Raw genomic sequence first — 15,849 nt, 5'->3', positions numbered from 1 at the left:
CTTCCCCTTAAATTTCTCCACTCCATCTCATCCTTGGTCTCCCACTCCTCCTCTCCCGTCCACCTCACACAAGCACTCTCCTAGTCAGTCTCTCATTCTCCATCCTCTCCACATGGCCGAATACTGACAAAACGCCTTAGTACAAGACAGAGGCACAAATATCTTCCCCAAGTCTGACGAATACATAGCGGGAAAATCGATACCATCTGAAACACAGGCTTACAAAGGTAGGGTTTTTACTGTATTTCGCCCGTTGTTAATTTTCTTCATACGGAGGTGGGAAGATTGTTTTCCTTGACGGTGTACATTGCCAAAAAAAAAAAAAAAAAAAAAAAAAAAAAAATGTCGCGTTCTTTTGCCGCACTAAATATTCTGAAGAAGAAAAAAATGAAACTTTCTCAGGGTTACTCCTTGGAATTACATGAAAAGGAATGATGACCCAACCGCTCCGGCATATTTCCACCTTAAAGCACAAAGAAAGAACCCAAGGCCTGCAAAACTGGCCCCTTCCTAATTCAACGAAGCCATAATGAAAACCAAAGTCAAGACCTCATTTCGTGATGCCAGGACACACTGCGTTTAATTCCTCCTTTGGTATCGGCTATTCAAGACGCCAATGGCACTGACGTAAGAAGAGCCTGAAGGGAGAGGAGAGACGAGGGGACCCGTATACAGAGAGGTGTGTGTGTGTGTGTGTGTGTGTGTGTGTGTGTGTGTGTGTGTGTGTGTGTGTGTGTGTGTGTGTGTGTGTGTGTGTGTGTGTGTGTGTGTGTGTGTGTGTGTGTGTGTGTGTGTGTGTGTGTGTGGCAAGAAAGACATACCTCAAATGCAAAGACGGGACGGAGAGCCCAAGGGTGAAGAAGACGTGAAGGATAGGATGGGAGAAGAAGAAGGGATGGAGACTGAATGGCTTCCCTGTACATAAACCCTTCTATTGACTCGACCCCTCCTTGCCTGGGGGGTCAGAAGAGGGGAGACTCCTATAGAAACCTGCTGAAAAGGATGAGGAGGAAGAAGGAACATGGGGAGAAGTAGAGGCAAAGCGCTGAATGGCGACACAACCAGACAAATGATGTGCGATGGAGAGCGAAGTGTAGCATGGAATGAGAATAAAGGAGAGAGAATTGGAAAGGAAGAGGAGGAGTAAAAAACGAAATGAGGAAGTTAAATGGAGAGAGAATGAGACCAACGATGAGAAATGGAATGCGTTGTGAAGCATGAAATGAGAAAGAGAGGGACGGTAAGTAAAAAGAATGTGAGAAGAATTGAGTAAGGAAAGAGAAGGCGAGGAAGAAATTGGAGACTGAGCAGACAAACGACGGCCAATTGAATGCTTAGTGAGCCATGCAATGAGTGTAAAGAACAGTAAGGAAGGAGAGAAGGAAGGAAGGAAGGAAGGAAGGAAGGAAGGAAGGATGGAAGGAAGGAAGGAAGGAAGGATGGAAGGAAGGAAGGGAGAGGGAAAATGGACGAGACAAGGCAGAGACGGAAGGAAGAGCAAGCAGAACGAAGACAAGACGAGGAAGAGGGGAAAAAAGACAGAATTAGAGAAATAATGGAAAAGGAAAATGTAGTGAAGCATCTTCAGAGAGAAAAGGAGGGAATATACTGTAGATGGGAAAATGGGGCGAAACACAGAAGATATTAGGAAAAAAGCCATAAGATAAAGATAAATAGGGGGAAGGAAGATCTGAGGGAGACGGAATGAGGCAAATGATGAGAGATGGAGAGCGTAGTCAGGCAAGGTATGAGTAAAAATCGTGAAATAAGAAAGGGTGAAGAAATGAAGAAAGGGAAGAGATGAGGAAAATGAATGATGACAGAATGAAAAATGATAGGAGATGAAGAAGGTCGTGAGCAACAGTACGACAGTGGTAGTGGTAGTAGTAGTAGTAGTAGTGGTGGTAGTAGTAGTAATAGTAGTAGTAGTAGTAGTAGTAGTAATAGTAATAGTAGTAGTAGCAGTAGCAGTAGTAGTACTAGTAAGAGTAGTAGTAGTACTAGTAAGAGTAGTAGTAGTACTAGTAAGAGTAGTAGTAGTACTAGTAAGAGTAGTAGTAGTACTAGTAAGAGTAGTAGTAGTACTAGTAGTAGTTGCAACCCCAAGTTCATCTGGAAGTGAACTCAGTGGACTGCAGGCTGAAGTTGCCCTCCTCCAGCAATTCACCATCTCCTTTCAGGGGATTGAGAGGGAGTTGAGAGGCTTTTGTACAACCAGGCAGGGAAGCCGTCCGCTCATATTAGTGACACCGCGAGAAGGCAACGGAAAGGGGGGAGATGGAGAGTGGCAAAGCAGACTCGAGGAAAAGACGACGAATAAAAATGAGGCGTCAGAATGAGAACAAAATTATAATGTAATGGAAAAAAAATAAAGCAAAATACTGCAGTAAAGAAAGGAAGCTGCAGACTGATAAGGAAAACTGTAAACAAGAGCAAATAAGAAAAGAAAGGAAAGAAGGAAGGAAGGAGGGGAGGAAGGAAGGAAGGATGCACGTAGAAAATGAGGGAAGGATTGGCAGGAAAAGCTGTGAAATCCTGCAAAACGAAAATGTGTGACTTTATAAGGAGTAATAAAAGAAGGATAACAGGATGACTCAAGGAAGAAGATATAAAAACCTACAAGAGAAAAAAATTGCGAGAGACGAAGGATGAGTGCACGTGAAAGATGGGAGAAACAGTGCAGGGAGGAACAACAAAATCCTGAAGTGAGAAAATGAAATACGTGAGAAAGGGAGTGAGAAATTAAGGAACGATGCTAAATTGAGTGAGATATGTGTGAAAGGGGGTGAGAAATTAAGGAGTGATGCTAAATTGAGTGAGATATGTGAGAAAGTGAGTGAGGAAATGTAGGAATGGTGCCAAATTGAGTGAGATGTGAGAAAGTGAGTGAGAAAAGAAAGAACTGTGCTAAACTGAGTGAGATAAGTAAAAAAGTGAGAAGGATGATAAGAGGAGTAAATGAAGGAACTACATTTTCCTCTCTCTCTCTCTCTCTCACCAACTAAACCTAAGAAGCTTAGCCAAAAAAAACAGAAAACACAACCAAACGATGTAGAGCCTTCGTGTCAATATGGAGTGTGTATCCAAGCGTTCCTTTTATTTAGTCTACCCAAAAATATACACAAGAAAGCTGTGGGGTGTAGATGGTGTTGACTCTGGAGAACCAACACGTATAGCCATGCACAGTTCATCATCATCATCATCGTCACTTGTCATTGCTGTTTTCAATCTATGTTCACCACTGTCATCACGTTTTTGTCATCCTTTTCACCATCATCACTGCCATATTCCCTCCTATCCTAGTGTTTAAAGGACTACCAATAGCAGGGATTTCTCACCATCATCATCATCATCATCATTCAGCTCTATCGATTCGTATCCCACCTGTCATTTTAACCTGTAATTACTTAGCTCTCAATAATGTGATCAGAACATAAATATTCCCTTCTTATTTAGTCTAAAACCTCAGTGGCTCAATATAGCATCAGTTTTAAAAGCCAGACTATGCCCTAATTCCCGTTCCTTTCCCGCAGTCGCTATGCCGTGACCTGGAGAAGGAGGGCATGAAGGAGTGGCTGGACCTGATGCTGGAGAAGATCGCCATGAGGGTGTCGGACGAGACCGCCGTCAGCTCTAAGGACAAGGAGTTCAAGGCGGCCGAGAAGAAGAAGCTGCAGGCACTCATCGACCGCCACGACAAGCTCCTGCCATCCACACAGGTGCGTGAGAAGGATGGCATTGATATAGGATAGAGGATAGGGAGTGTGAAGGTTGAGGAGCAATCAGATGTCGACTGGAACATAAGAAGGTTGGAAAGTAAGTGGCAGAGAAGAAGCCAAAGGTACTGAATATACTTATCAATCGCCACAACATGCTCCAGCCATCCATACACGTGCCTAAGAAGGACGGTAGTGATGTACGATAGAGGATGGGGCATGTGAAGGGTGAAGAGTAATCAGATGACAACTGGAGCATAAGAAGGCTGGAAAGTAAGTGGTAGAGGAGAAAAAGCCGCTGTGCTTAACGCCATGAAAAGCTCCTGCCACACACACTGGTAATATAAGGGCTAGGGGTATTGTGGGCTGAAGGATGGGGCATGAACAGGTTGAAGACAGTTGCCAGTTGAAGGACGGGGTACAAGATATTTGGGGAGTACGTGGCTGAGAAGAAAAAGCTGCAGGCACTTATCGACTGCCACGACATATTCTTTCCATCCACACCGGTACTGTATGTTACAAGGCTCGAGGAAGGGGCATTAGAGGGTTGAGGAGTAAGTGGCATGTACGTTTATAGAATGGGGAATGTTGGGGAAATTTTGATCGAGTATGTTCATGCAGGAATAAGAACAAAAATCGAAAAATCACTAACACCAAAACCAAAATCAATCATAGACTCATTCATCCCTCTAACCATCCACCAAATCTTTGCCTCACTTTCTCTACCACCACAGGAGACGCAGGCCAAGGTTGACGTGTACGCCCGCTGCTACGCCTACGGTGACGACATTTCGCCCTGCCTCAAGACCCTGGAGGAGATGAGGCACCTCTCAGTCAAGGAGATCCACCCTCACAACATGAACATGGTCGAGGAGCAGATTGAGAAGGCCGAGAAGGTAAGAAAGAAAAATACAGGGAAGTTAGCGCCAAGGGCCATAATTATGAAGGATCCTATACTCTATTCACTTTAACTTGGCCTCCGAGAGTCATACCTCGACCTGGAATGCTACAATAAATGATTCACCGTAACAATATAAACTGGTTAAGCAGCAGACCGAAAAGATCGAGAAAGTAAAGGAGGTACATAATGTATAGTTCACCTATATATTTCAACAAAAATTTTCTCTTCTCCAGTTTCCTTACACGACGAACATTTTTTTTTTCCTTCTGGCTACTCCCCTTCCTTCTAGCAATTGATTACCAACCCCATTCTTTCTTTCTTTCTTTACCATAAACACCATTCTTCCCTTAGATATTTATCACAACAGGTTCCTTACCCCTGTTCATTTGTCACTGCACATTCCCCCTTCCTCCTCTTACCTTTAACCTAGAACAATGATTTTCGTAACCTCTCCTACCAGTCATTTACGGTATTACTAGTTTCTTTTCACCACAGGCTATTATTTTCCTCTTCTCTCTTGCCTTCTAACACAACCATTACTTTCCCTTAGTTACTTATAACAATCCCTTCCCTCCCCCCTTCGCTGTCCACTACAAACACCTTTCTCCACAATACAGATTTTTCCTTCTCCTCACCTTCAACAGAAACCTCTAACCCAACCATTACTTTCACTCTGCTACTTATAACAACCTCTTCCCTTCCCCCTTCGCCGTCCACTACAAACACCTTTCTCCACAATACAGATTTCTCCTTCCTCTCACCTTCTACAGAAACATTTACATTTTCTCCCCTAACAATTTATCACAACCGTCCCCTTTCCCCCTATCCATATATCACAAACAAGTATAAAGTTCCTCTTCCCTTCCACCTTCTAACAAAGACGTAACGTTTCCCCTCAAGCTATTTACCATAACCCCTCACCTTCCTCCTTGCTGTAAAAAACCCCTTCTCCATGCACAATAAATTCCTTCTTCCCTTGCATCTTCTAACAAAGACATTACTTTCCCCTCTGCTATTTACCGTAACACTTCCCCTTCCCCTTAGCTATATATTACAAGCCTCCTTCTCTATGCACTGTACCGCAAATCTCCCTCTTCTCTTCTACCACAGCTTCACCCTCCCGAACAAAGCGCCCCTCGAGCATTTACATTATGAAAAAAGAAAAAAAAAAACTCTTTTCCTAATTTCCCATTTTCAAACTTCATTCCTGTCGAATCATGACTTTCGATTGTTTATTTCTAAATCTCCTCATATGAAACTCAGCCATTTCTCACCGTCATCTTGCCTCTTTATTTAACTCTCCCAAGCCTTTCCACTCTCAAAATCACTCCCTTTCAATTATTTCCAGATATTCCCGTTGTTTTTTCTTTTTTGAATCTTTTCCAGATCACATCCGAATTCCCAAACTTTCTTTCATTCCGGGATTTTTCTAGTTTCCTCACTCATCATCGCAATACCAACAGTTTGCGTCTGCTCTCTTCCGTGAAATTTCAGACTCCCTTTGAGATGTATTCCCGACCGTAGACAACCACCGCAACACACACAAGGGCCTGCTGACGAGGGACAATCTTTCTCCATTCTGTTCTTCACACTGTCAAACTACTTTTCTACTAGTTTTTTCCAAGCATCGTAATTGACGATTTTGCGAGGTTTGGGGTAGAAGGAAGCTTAAAATATGGGCACTGGTGGCTTTGGGGGTATCAGCATAAACCGGGAATCGCTTTTACAACTGAAAAATATATGAAAATAGCACTGGCATAATATCAAGTATTTGTTGAAGAATGTTATGCTTCGATTTTGCCGTATAATAGGAAAGTACAATAAAAAGAACCGTCCGTTTTTCACAGCGGATGAGAAACTGCTTATTATTTACCTCATTTACAGCTAAATAGAAACAAGTGCTTGATTTTATCGGAATGTCAATGCTACTTTTCAATCACCCACATAAACAGCAATTTAAGCTAACACTAAGAAATTGCCACTGTCGGTATTTTTAACTGCCTTGCAGCCCCAAACTCAATCATCCACATAAACCAGAAATTCGCGCTAACACACACACACACACACACACACACACACACACACACACACACACACACACACCACATATCACTGCATACACAGATAGCGATAGTCAACGGCGATATTCTGAACTTCCTCGTAGACCCAAACACGCAAGGGGCCATTCTCGACTCCCACCCACAGGTCATCGCCACCGTGGACAGTCAGCGGGATACGTATGAGGAGCTGCTGAAGAGGGGCAAGAAGCTGCTCAACAACCCCAACAAGGCACCCTTCCTGACGGAGCTGATTCAGAAGATGGAGAACACGTGGAAGGAGGCCAACGAGCAGTCCAAGGCCAGGCACGGCATGCTTACCAGTGAGTGTGATAGATAGATAGATTGATATTTAGAAAGATAGACAGATAGATAGATTCACAGACAGACAGATAGATTCATAGATAGACAGATACAGATACAGACAGTGACATAAACTGGATGACTTAAAAGTAGGTACTCTTGGTTATTTGTGTATGAGGTGATAAGTGGTGTGTGTGTGTGTGTGTGTGTGTGTGTGTGTGTGTGTGTGTGTGTGTGTGTGTGTGTGTGTGTGTGTGTGTGTGTGTGTGTGTGTGTGTGTGTGTGTGTGTGTGTGTGTGTGTGTGTGATAAACTGTCTACAGCATCATATCAATATCAGGTGGCGACAAGAGCGAAATAACAACTCATGATCCTAGAGCAGTATATAGGTATCATTCTAAAGCCTCCACGTTTTATCTCACCCCCAGACACGGCCAAGGACTGGGAGAAATACGACGAACTCAGGTCAGCCATCAACGAGCCCCTGGACAAGCTGGAGGCGGAGTTCAAGCGCTACAGGAAATTCTACGATCCCGTCATGGGCGCCCGGAAGCTTGGCCAGAAGAAGGCGACGTGGGAGGACCAGAAGAAGATCGCCGACGACATGTTTGACAATATTAAGAAGTGCTACAATACCATCATGATCCTGGCTGGCGAGGACAAGAAGGAGTTCCTGGATAAAGAGGTAAGACGAAGTTCTAAAGGGCCCGTCACGCTGGGGGGGTTTTATTGGACGTAACACCTCTTCCGCAGCGACTAATTCTCCGCGAAGCTCTTTATGACTTGTGACGCTAGGGGACTGTATTCTAATAGCAGTCTTCGTGGCACCTCTTCCTTACCAGTTTATTCTACACATTACACGTCAATCTTGTGCTGGAGAGGGACGCCTTCATGCAGTGGCACCAATATAACCCGGATGCTTCACTGCCTGGTTATAATGCGACCCTTAACACCCTCCTTACTTCCCAAAAGAAGGATGGTGGGCTGACGAAATAGTACATCAGCCTGCAGTCCACCGGGTTCACGTTTAAGATGAACCTGGGAGTCCAACTGTGGCGCTGAGGGTTCTATTCTACATGGCTTTTGATTCCGTAACACCTTTTCCTTAATGATTTATTCCGTACATCTCAATATTCTCTTGCCTATTACTCACGCAAATTATTTCGAGATCAAGGCGATATAATACGCGGCATAAATGAGAATGTTACGGTACAATATGCTAAGTAAATAGCTGTGGAGTGAAATGTTACAAAGCCTCCCTTTTTCGTACACATTTTTATATCTTTTGCATGTAATATTACAGTTTTAAGCTTACTGGCAATGGAAAGTCTCTGTAAGCTGATTATGCCGCCTATCGTAACCTGATTTTTTGTAATCTCCGGTAAAACTTTGTGACATATTTATTTATGTGTGTGTGTGTGTGTGTGTGTGTGTGTGTGTGTGTGTGTGTGTGTGTGTGTGTCATAAGGTTTCTCTCCAGCACAGTGAACTCATTTAATCTATCTTTCTATCCATATACCTAGGCTGCTTCCCCCAAGGAAAGGGAGGTTAACCAAAAATATTATGCAAAGCAGATATACAGGATACCCAGGGAGGAAAGGCCGTAACTTCAGGGAAAAAAATAAGTAGGAATTCTAAGAGAGAGAGAGAGAGAGAGAGAGAGAGAGAATATATATATCAACATGCGTCCAAGTCACACCCATTACTTAACTACTTTACTGATGACCTAACGGGCGAAAATCCTTATCATTTCCCCATAAAGTCATCAGTAACTAGCTCCGTAATGGCTGAGATCTGGACCCACGTTGATACAGCATTTTCTTTTATTTAGAATTGCCTCATTTATTCATTTACAAATTCTCAATGTTATGCCCCTTCCTCCTGGGACACCCTTTATAGCAGTAGCCAAAGGAGAATGTGGTACGTATTACAAAAAATAATCTCTTCCCCACTAAATAATAATAATAATAATAATAATAATAATAATAATACTGTCTCCCACAACCAGGTAGGCGAGGTGGAGGAGAAGCGAGCCATCATCGAGAAGTGCAACGCCAAACTAAACAAGCTATTCGAGTACAATGAACAGCTCACCAAGGCCGTCAACCACGCCAAGGAGCTCAACGACTGGGCCATCCCTACCAACAGCAAGCTCAAGGAGATCTCTGAGGACCCCGAACTGAGCCCTGAAGACAGAGTGAAGGAGATCCTCATCCTTCAGGACCAGGCCAAGGAGAAGATTCCCCAGGTGGAGCCCCTCGACAAGGACTACAAGGACCTGCTCGCCGGTCAGTTCAAGGTTCTCTCTCTCTCTCTCTCTCTCTCTCTCTCTCTCTCTCTCTCTCTCTCTCTCTCTCTCTCTCTCCAGTAGAAGTTTCACCGGTGTTAGGCAAAGGTCACTTGATATAAAAACAAAAATAAGCTTACCGACCAGTGGCCATAAACACATTCCACATATTTCCATCACACGTATTACTTATTATCTTTCCACAGAGGTAATAATTCTCAAAATAATTAATGTCCTTTTACTCCTGTGACGCCTTTATTTTTTCCTTGCAACTTCCAGGGCACTTTATTGAACTTAGAAGATACCTTAATAGTAAAGGAGCTAATGAAGGTTACATCCAGTCTCTTTAGTTCGAACATTCTCTCCCATGCTTAATAGAGTAGGGCGGAAGTAGCAAAGGGCAAGGTAAAATTAAATGGGTAACTAAAATAAATGTAATCGAATTTAAGGGTAAAAGGAACAATATATATAAAAAGGGTATCTTCTGACACCTCACCACCAGGTAAATTAGCGTCGTATTTTAAGCAGCTTTGGGGCTACCGTAACACTTTTTCCTAAGCGATTTATTCTGTACATTACACCTCAATATCTTCCTCTACGTTACCGAATCAAAGCATGTCATTATTACGATTATATATACATCACAAGTGGATGTTAAATAAATCGCTAAGGAAGAGGTGTTACGAAGCTTCCTATACAACCTAAAATTTGGCCCTCAGTCTTTCACACAGGCCCGTATTCTCGTTGCTTAAAGAAGCTCCCTAGCACCTCTTCCTTAGCGATTTATTTTCTAGATACGGCAAGTTAATATCCTTTTGTAAGTAGTTTGTGCAGAATATGGCTATGTTAGAAAGATTTATATAACACACAGGGGGACAGGGAGGTGTAATAAGCAAAATAAATCACAGGGGAGGACAGTGAGGCGTTATAAGCAAAATAAATCACAGGGGAGGACAGTAAGGTGTAATAAGCAAAATAAATCACCTGGCAAAAGGCGTTAGGAAGAATAAATACGGGCCATAGACACAACAGGAAATCCCACGCTGTAAAAACCATTCCGTAAGTAGCTTTTTTTTTTTTTTTTTTTTTTCATTTTCTTTTTTTAAGCAAGGAAGAAGGAACCAAAAGCTAGGGGCATCCACTCTCTTATATTACAGTCTATGAAGAGTATGTGCACTGTAACACATCACACCCTTATACGCTCAAACAGAACTCACTCGGCGGTAACTTGTGTGTAGTAGCAGGAGTAGGAAATGAATATATATGATGTGAGATGGACACTGATAACGCTGACTCTGCCGTCCCCCAAACACACAAGCAATTGCCTGGCAGAGTGGAAAAGGAGTGCTGTATGTAGACCACTCTGTATTCAGTCACTGGAACTAAGATTTCTTTTTTTCCAGACATAACTCACTGTATGCAAAAGAAATGGACACCAAATTTTTCACTTGACTCTGGGCTATTCTGTGTCTTAATTTCATGGTCATAAGAATAATCTAAGTGCAAGAATAACACATATGGAAATACTGCTTCATGTATTCAGAAGATAAAACATTATTCGGTTCGACTTGGAAGCTCTTGAGAAGGTTCCAATTCGGGCGAAACTTTAATTAATGTCTCTGAATTGTTCCTTCCCTCACAACCTACAGCTCTCCACCACCACTACCATTCCCCCCATTGCCCTCTCGACCCTCCCTGTGACCCGCCCTGACCTCACATCACCTGACCTCACCTGACCCTCGCCACCTTGTCGTCAAAATGGAGTCATGTGTGAGTAAGTTGCTGGGTTGGAAGTAAGTGACATTCTTCACTCACTATCCACAAATGCTTCTCTAACTCTGACTCTTTTATTCCACTGCGTCCACAATTTACTTTACTTTTGCCCTTCCAGGCTTTTATTTCGAGATTTTCGTTTCAAATACATGTGCAGCTATCTATTATTTGGCTTCTTTTCTCGTTAAGTCAAATCTGTAACATTAACATCACTTTCTTTTGCTTTAATACTTTAATAATCAGTATATTTCTGATGCTTTATTAAAACACTGGCAACATTATCACAAACATAACGAATTTCGATGCAAATAACAACGCAGTCAGGTTGCTGAGAACTGCATTTGCTTACTGCTTCAAAAAACAACGAAATATGAAGTTACTTACATATCGCTGACTTTTGTTTGAAATACTTACAAGGCTTATGAACTTTTTTTTTTTTAATGCAAAGAAGATTAAAATATTCTGTCAAACGATTCAGAGTCACTTGTGTTTTGTCTAAATATCCACGCTGTTTAATTCTCTTCTCCAAAATCCTTTCGGACCAAAATGATACCTTGTGCATTACAATATATGAAGGTCGATTTCTGACTTAATAACACTTTGGGAGCCGGTTTTAATATCAAGTAAACTTTTTGACTTAATTGCAAATACACTTTTAGACTTACTAAGCTTATGGAGAGGCTTTTCATCTCGAGTAGGCCTATACTTTTAGATTTATTAAGACTCATGGAGGAGGCTTAATATGAAGTACATTTTTCTTCATCTTGGTAGGTCCTTAGTAAATTAAATTCCCCGCCACAGAGGAGGACCTGGAGAAGTCCGAGACAGCCAAGAACACCATGGCCACCTGGAAGGAGACCAAGGACTTCGTGTTGGAGGTGGGCGCTGAGGTGCAGAAGGAGGCCGCCTCAATCTCCCAGGACCAGAGATTCTACGCCGACTACCTGTGTGGCGTGAAGGAGTTCAAGCCCTGGATGGAAAGCACTGAGACCAAGGTGAAGGAAGCCCTGCCCAAGCCCGCCTCCCTGGATGACGCTCTCGCCCTCCTTGACAGCTGCAAGGTTAGTCGACAGAACGGCAGTAATCACATTTACCTTTTCAGTTCCGTGATACGTTATTTAATTTATTCCTTTTTAAAAAAGACGATATTTTTCATCAAAGAACAGGTTTTTGAACAAGGGGGGGGGGAGTCTTCATTTACTCCTTCAGTATTATATATCTTGCCTGAATTAAATAGAATCGTATGGAGTTGGCATGAACAGCATTCAGATAAATACCGTACGTTATCAGACTGAAGAGATTAAGAGATGAAGTGAAGGATGTAAAAAGATCCATGTTATCAGAAACCAATGCATTAAATAAACAGTTAAACCAACGAGGGAGCGCTTACAGAATACAATATTTAGAAAAAAGTTGAGAAAAATGTAGAAACTGTGCAACCGTACCGCTCAATAATCTGTCACAACAAAGAAGTATCCAAATAAAAACCCTTAAACAACAAAAAACACAAGTCACAACCGAACATTCTCAATATCAAAGTGACGTGGAGGGATGGGGTGGAGAGGTAGTTATAAGAGAGAGGGGGGGGGGGGATGAGCTGGAGGAAGGGCAGCGAAATGGCAGGAGGCAGGGCGACACGGAGGCGATTTGTTTATGGCCACCCCTTACGGTATTAAGGAGTCCGGTAACAGATAGATAGATAGTTTAAATACTTCCTTTCTTATCATATTGCTAAAAATCAGAACCTAATGCAACAGTGTTCTTTCACTTCTCCGTCAGTGTACTCCTTTCACTTTTATCTGGCCTAAAACTAGCGTCATTCATCTTGGTACTATGTTGTAACAAGAGATAGGCAAAATAATATTGTGCTAGTCACGAGGAAGTGCCATGGAAAGGTAACATCTGTAAAATTACTTTATTCTGGCAATGCGATACACAAAATAAGCGGCAGACTGACGGACATCCCCAAATCAAGATGGATGAACTATAATCAACTATGGTGTGTTTAATTTAACTTGGCAAAGATTCCTAATGCTTCTAGCTCAGGTAGTGACCATATAGGGTTAGACTGGAGTGTTGATTTAGCTAGTAACCAAGGAGACGCATTCCTATTTGATATCAGAGACTCATCAAATTTCATGCATTCATATCTTAGTACCGAAGCTGTGGTAGTGGTCCAATTCAGTCAGATGATAACAAACAGACAGTATTTAACTTCCTGTATCTTATTCACACTTGCAGAGCTTCGACGCGGAGTGTGGTCAGGAGAAGGAGAAGCTGGACGCGGCAGGAAAGGCCCGAGCTTCCATGGAGAAGCAGAGCAACACCGAGAACGAGGTCGTCGCTCTGGATGGACGCTGGGATGCCGTCAAGAAGGTGTCCAGTGACCGTGTGGAGAAGGTGGGTCAAGGAGGGAGGGGGATGGTGTTGCTACAGTCTCTTCACTCTAACCTGACCTAAAACAGTCATCTGGTATAGTCTTTTCACTCTAACTTGGTCTAAAACTTTCATCTTCTATAGTCTCATCATTCTATCTTGGTCTAAAACTGCCATCTCTCTATCTTGAATGCTGATTTGTAGCAATATATATACACTAAAAGCCGTAAGGTGTTCTCTGAGCGCGTGAAAGCAGGTTTTGGAGGGAACGAGGAAGTAGATGATGTTAATAAAAGGTTTTGCTGTATCGCTTCCATGGCGATTTATCTTACATACTGCTCCTTAAGTTCTTGTGAAGTGGGTATGTCGTGTTACTACTGACAAAGCTTGCATCAGCAACATACAAGAGCATGCTCACCCCTGGTCTAAACTGATTACAACCCTCCCCAATAACGGCGGGCATACAGTACAGTACCCGTCTACCACAGCACACTCACCCCTTTTCTTTTCAACTTGCCAATGAAAGAGCTAACCGATTCTCTGATTCCTTTATATATGTACCTGGTTTACTATGTCTTCCTCAGTCTGTATTTTCCACTGCCTATAACTTCCAAACATTTACAAGTACGTACAGGCATCTAGAAATGAACAGATCTTGACTTTGATACATTTTCCTCACGAACTAAAGATGACAGACTATTTTCTGAATGCGTCTTACCTTTGGTTGTTTCTATTTTTGCAAAAGGGAACAACATATATCTATCACCAACTATTTTCTCTGGCCCCCCAGGTCCAGGTTTTGGTCAACACCTGGCAGGACCTGCAGAAGACTACCGAGGACCTCACAACCAAGATGTCTGAGGTGCCAGCCAAGGATGACCCCAACCTCGAGGACCTGGAAAAGGTCTTTGCCTCCATGAAGGATCTGTTCGCCAAGAAGAAGGAACTGCTTGGAGCCGTCTAAGCTGACCTAGACTCTTGCAAGGACACAAAAATATATCTAGAATTATATTATTCTCTCTCTCGGCATTTCGAGCTGACGTTTCGCCTCCGCAACATCTGTCACATTATCTTTCTTTCTGGCCATTTTGTAAAGTTTGGAGCACAGATGATGGCGTAGGATATTCTTCTCCTTATTTACTTTCCTACTTCACGTGGTTAGGTCATATTATTAGGCACTGAGAGTATCGATAAGAATAAAAATATACATACTGACTGATTCCCGTACCTCTCTCTGTATGTGTTTAGGGTGATTGCGGTTCATAGCCTGTCATATATGTGTTTTTGTGACGAGATGTACTGATGTCGTTTCCTCCTATGTCTGCCTTCGCGCACAATACACATCCCTCTATTTTCATAATATTTCACTCCTGATCCTACTCTAGTAAGTTAAATAAGAACCTTGAGAATATAAAATGGCTAGGCAGTGTTTAGAGAAGATAGGATTTACTGACCATGCAGGAAATACTGAATGACATACGAGCAACATGGCTAATAACAGGAGAATTTCCCTCCCCAAACCTGCAAAGAGAATGCTAAAGGGACGTGGGGATTTAGTCAGCAATCCTCTAAATCAGCCGGAAATCCCTGACAAAGCAACGACGGGTGACACACTGGAGTAAGTGGATTAAACGTTACAATAAATATTACATAAAAACTGCACCATCTTACTATCCTTCGATCCAGCCCTGAAGGTAAGATGGGGGAAATTAAACCAGGAGTATTTAGATCATTTACCACAGAAATATATCACTATAATGAGTTATTTATGTATGAGGGAGGTGGTGGCCGAATCGGTAGAGAGGTGGCTTGCTCTCCTAACAGACCTGAGTTCGATTCCTGACTGGGGTAGGGAACAACTTATGAATTTGGATTTCGTTAGGCTGATCTACCATAAGCCTCACCGACACGTCAAAACACAGTCGCCAATATCAACCCACCAGTCCTAATACACCAACCCTTCATGAGGCAGCCCTAACTTCTTCATACGGACTGTAGGTGTTAGCGCTGAAGTGGTGATGCGTTAATACTGGGAGAGAGAGAGAGAGAGAGAGAGAGGGAATGTCGCACAAAATACCGACCTCCATCCCAGGCTGGGGCTCATAAAATTATACATGTTTCGCAGACACTTGCCATAATTTGGACATAAAATTCCAATATTTTGTTTACAACCCACAATTAAACTTTCATGGCCGGAATAAACGAGTGATGACCTCTTGACCTGGATTGGGCCCTGACCTTAGAGCAATCGAGGGGACGGGAAATCTGCCTAATATATTGTTTTTCTTTTTCTGCTTTCGTTTCTCCCCAGTATACAGTATATTTCTTTTTTTCCCCTTTCTTTTTTCTTTTCTTTTTCTTTTTTGTATTCTCAACGTAAATTTATATGTTCCCTAAAGGCCAGCAGTCCTACATGGTACACACCCTCACATGTTAC

The 15,849-nt window shown here is 42.5% G+C and overlaps 1 protein-coding gene across 1 annotated transcript in view; it reads left to right on the top strand.

The window, feature by feature from the left end:
- The window catches only part of LOC145400120 (muscle-specific protein 300 kDa-like), a 39,786-nt gene extending 25,065 nt beyond the window's left edge, over positions 1-14,721 (top strand). The window contains exons 2-9 of the mRNA XM_080272631.1: positions 3,534-3,719; positions 4,451-4,612; positions 6,823-6,997; positions 7,405-7,661; positions 8,985-9,264; positions 11,838-12,097; positions 13,278-13,436; positions 14,203-14,721. Of these exons, the coding sequence (XP_080128757.1) occupies positions 3,534-3,719; positions 4,451-4,612; positions 6,823-6,997; positions 7,405-7,661; positions 8,985-9,264; positions 11,838-12,097; positions 13,278-13,436; positions 14,203-14,376 (1,653 nt within the window). The 3' untranslated portion in view covers positions 14,377-14,721. The remainder of the gene's footprint in view (positions 1-3,533; positions 3,720-4,450; positions 4,613-6,822; positions 6,998-7,404; positions 7,662-8,984; positions 9,265-11,837; positions 12,098-13,277; positions 13,437-14,202) is intronic.
- The last annotated feature ends 1,128 nt before the right edge of the window (positions 14,722-15,849 follow it).

The sequence above is a fragment of the Coenobita brevimanus genome, chromosome 51 (genome assembly GCF_032717465.1).
Source record: "Coenobita brevimanus isolate Jiangsu-jjx chromosome 51, ASM3271746v2, whole genome shotgun sequence".
In the NCBI taxonomy this organism is placed as follows: Eukaryota; Metazoa; Arthropoda; class Malacostraca; order Decapoda; family Coenobitidae; genus Coenobita; species Coenobita brevimanus.
Note: the sequence above shows the minus strand (reverse complement) of the source record. Positions and strands in the feature narration are given on the sequence as shown.